The 2,500-nt window shown below is 38.2% G+C and overlaps 1 protein-coding gene across 3 annotated transcripts in view; it reads right to left on the bottom strand.

Annotated features, from left to right (window-relative positions):
* Window positions 1-2,500, bottom strand: part of LOC143035746 (AMMECR1-like protein) — an 88,478-nt gene that overhangs the window by 77,164 nt on the left and 8,814 nt on the right. For all 3 annotated transcript variants that reach the window (XR_012967327.1, XM_076202667.1, XM_076202666.1), the window contains exon 2: window positions 1-19. This exon is cut by the window's left edge and continues 92 nt beyond it. Coding sequence is in view for 2 of the 3 variants with exons in the window: in XM_076202667.1 (XP_076058782.1) it covers window positions 1-19 (19 nt within the window). In the remaining variant the exon portion in view is untranslated. The remainder of the gene's footprint in view (window positions 20-2,500) is intronic.

The raw sequence follows: 2,500 nt of genomic DNA, 5'->3' as shown, positions 1-2,500 counted from the left end.
CCATGTAACAAACAATGGACTGAAAACAAAAAATGTTTGTCATTCAGAGTTTATGTACATAATGAGTATCTCACCCATTTCAATTCTTTTTTAAGATATTTGGTACCAGGTGGATGAAAAAGTTACTGATTGACCACCCTGTGCTACACAATGTTTTAATACATGACCTCCCTAGCTATACATCAGTATATGATATCCTTCACTATACAATCAGGATATACAGTAACCCTATTACATAGCATGGAAAACCAAAGTCTCCTTTGCAATACAGTGCATCAATATAAAATATTTCACTATACAATCAGAATGTAACCCAACTGTACAGTGAAGGAAACCTGGAAGAAAATGAAAAACAGTAGTGAATCCTCAAAATCTTAAAACATACAAGTGGGTGGTAGCTTGTTGTGGAGTTGAGCTGGGTAGGATATTTGTCCATTCAGATAACATCAAAACTTATACGGAAGTAATCTACTTATCCATATACCAAGAGGCTTCTTCCCCCTTATAAAGGAGGTAGCAAACCAAGGCAAGCACCCTCCCCACCCATCTCACTCCCAACTGTCACCCATTTCCTTTTCATCTTAGCTCCTTATGGATGAAACGTCATCCCTGTTTCCTGTGCACTGCCCATGCCAGAAGCAATGCAACAAGATTCAGCATATTCATAACATGGCCAGCCACTTCATTTACTTACTGACCCTTCCTCCTCATGCCTTCATGCAAAAGTAGAGAAGGTTAGGATTACAAAGGATTACAAAGGCGGAGAATGCCGACAGGAGACCTTTTGATCCATATCTAGGTCGGATGCGACCACATCAAATACCTTCAGACCACATCAATTTATATTCCGTTTACAATCATTCTTCACCCACACCCATCTCTTGTATTCTCACTTCCCTGCTCAACAGACATTCCCCTCTTGCTCAAAGGCCTCTTCACTTTATCTATTCATCTCATTCTTGATCTTCCCCTCAAATTTGTTCCATCCACCTCTGCTGTCCACACACCTTTTGCTAGTTTTTCATTGTTCATTTTTTCCATGTGCTAAAACCATCCCAGCAGTCTTTCATCTACCATATCTGCCAGTTCCCTTTCCACCCCTACTCTCCTCCTCATCCCTTCATTTCTTATTCTATCCAATTTTGTAACACCCACTATGCTTCTCAAACACATTCGAAATTCTCCTTTCTGCCTCCTTTATTTTCAGGCTCTGCCCCATACAGTGTCATGGAGATAATCACCCCTTCATACAATCTTCTCTTTGCATCCATCCCTGGATACCTATTTCTACAACTAGGTAAATACAACTACACACACACACACACTCCGATAATGTTTGCCATATATACAAATGACATGAATGAAGGTGTGGAATGTTATATGAACTTCTTTGCTGATGATGCACAACTACTAAAGAAAGTAAGTACAGAGGAAGACTGAATCACTAGAGACTTGGGCAAATTTTGGGAATGGAGTCAAATGTTGGAAGTGAACTTCAACACCAAGAAATGTAGTATAATGGAGTTTGGAAAAAATAAAAATAGAATATCAGGGCAATATAAAATTGGTACAAAGGAAGTAAAAAAAAAAGTTAGCTCGGAAAGGGACCTAGGAGTAATTATTAAGACATGTCACCAGACAAGCATATTAACAAAATAGTCAGAGAAACCTTCAATTTACTAAGATCAATGAAAGTGGCCTTTGACTACTTAGATGAGGAAATGGTAAAGAAAATGTTAGTCACACTATGGGAACACCTCTCTTGCATACATGTATACTGTATACATGTACTGTATATAATTATGCATGTGACTACAGATGCTGTGAAACAGATCTCCAAATATATCAATAAGAGGAAAGATAATGACCTGAAGTTCTTTGGACAGTGTGGTACTTCCTGATAAGGACAAATGAGTTCTTGGTTCTTATCAAGGAAATTATCTGTAAAATGACAGATATACTCTCATTTTAAATGAGCACACTGGAGATGTCATGAGCAGTGTACAGTAGAATGCAAAAATCATATTGCCACTTATGGATTTTGATATGCACTTGTAGCTTTTATTGGCAAGCATGAGATCAATGACAGGCATAGTTGGACGAAGACATGATAAAAAAAATATTGGTTACATTGTTAAGGCCTAGACTAGAGTATGCGGTGACATTGTGGTCCCCCAGTACCAAAAAGAATATAAAGAAAATAGAAAGAATCCAAAGAGCAGCTACAAAAATGGCACCTGCACTTGCAAACCTATCATACGAGGAGAGATTGGCTAAACTGGAGTTACCGACACTGGAGCAAAGAAGAGAGAGAGGTGACCTACTGACCATCTACAGAATCATGAAAGGCACAGAGATACTTAATAGAGAGGAGTTACTTAACTGGGACAAGAGGAACACAAGAGGACATGAAAAGAAAATAAAAAAACATAGCTATAGAAGAGAAATGAAGAAAAACAGTTTTCCACATAGAGTTTTGGACAATTGGAACAAACTGGAT

Source organism: Oratosquilla oratoria, chromosome 19 (assembly GCF_046742065.1).
Source record: "Oratosquilla oratoria isolate Oo_2021 chromosome 19, ASM4674206v1, whole genome shotgun sequence".
NCBI lineage: Eukaryota > Metazoa > Arthropoda > Malacostraca > Stomatopoda > Squillidae > Oratosquilla > Oratosquilla oratoria.
Note: the sequence above shows the minus strand (reverse complement) of the source record. Positions and strands in the feature narration are given on the sequence as shown.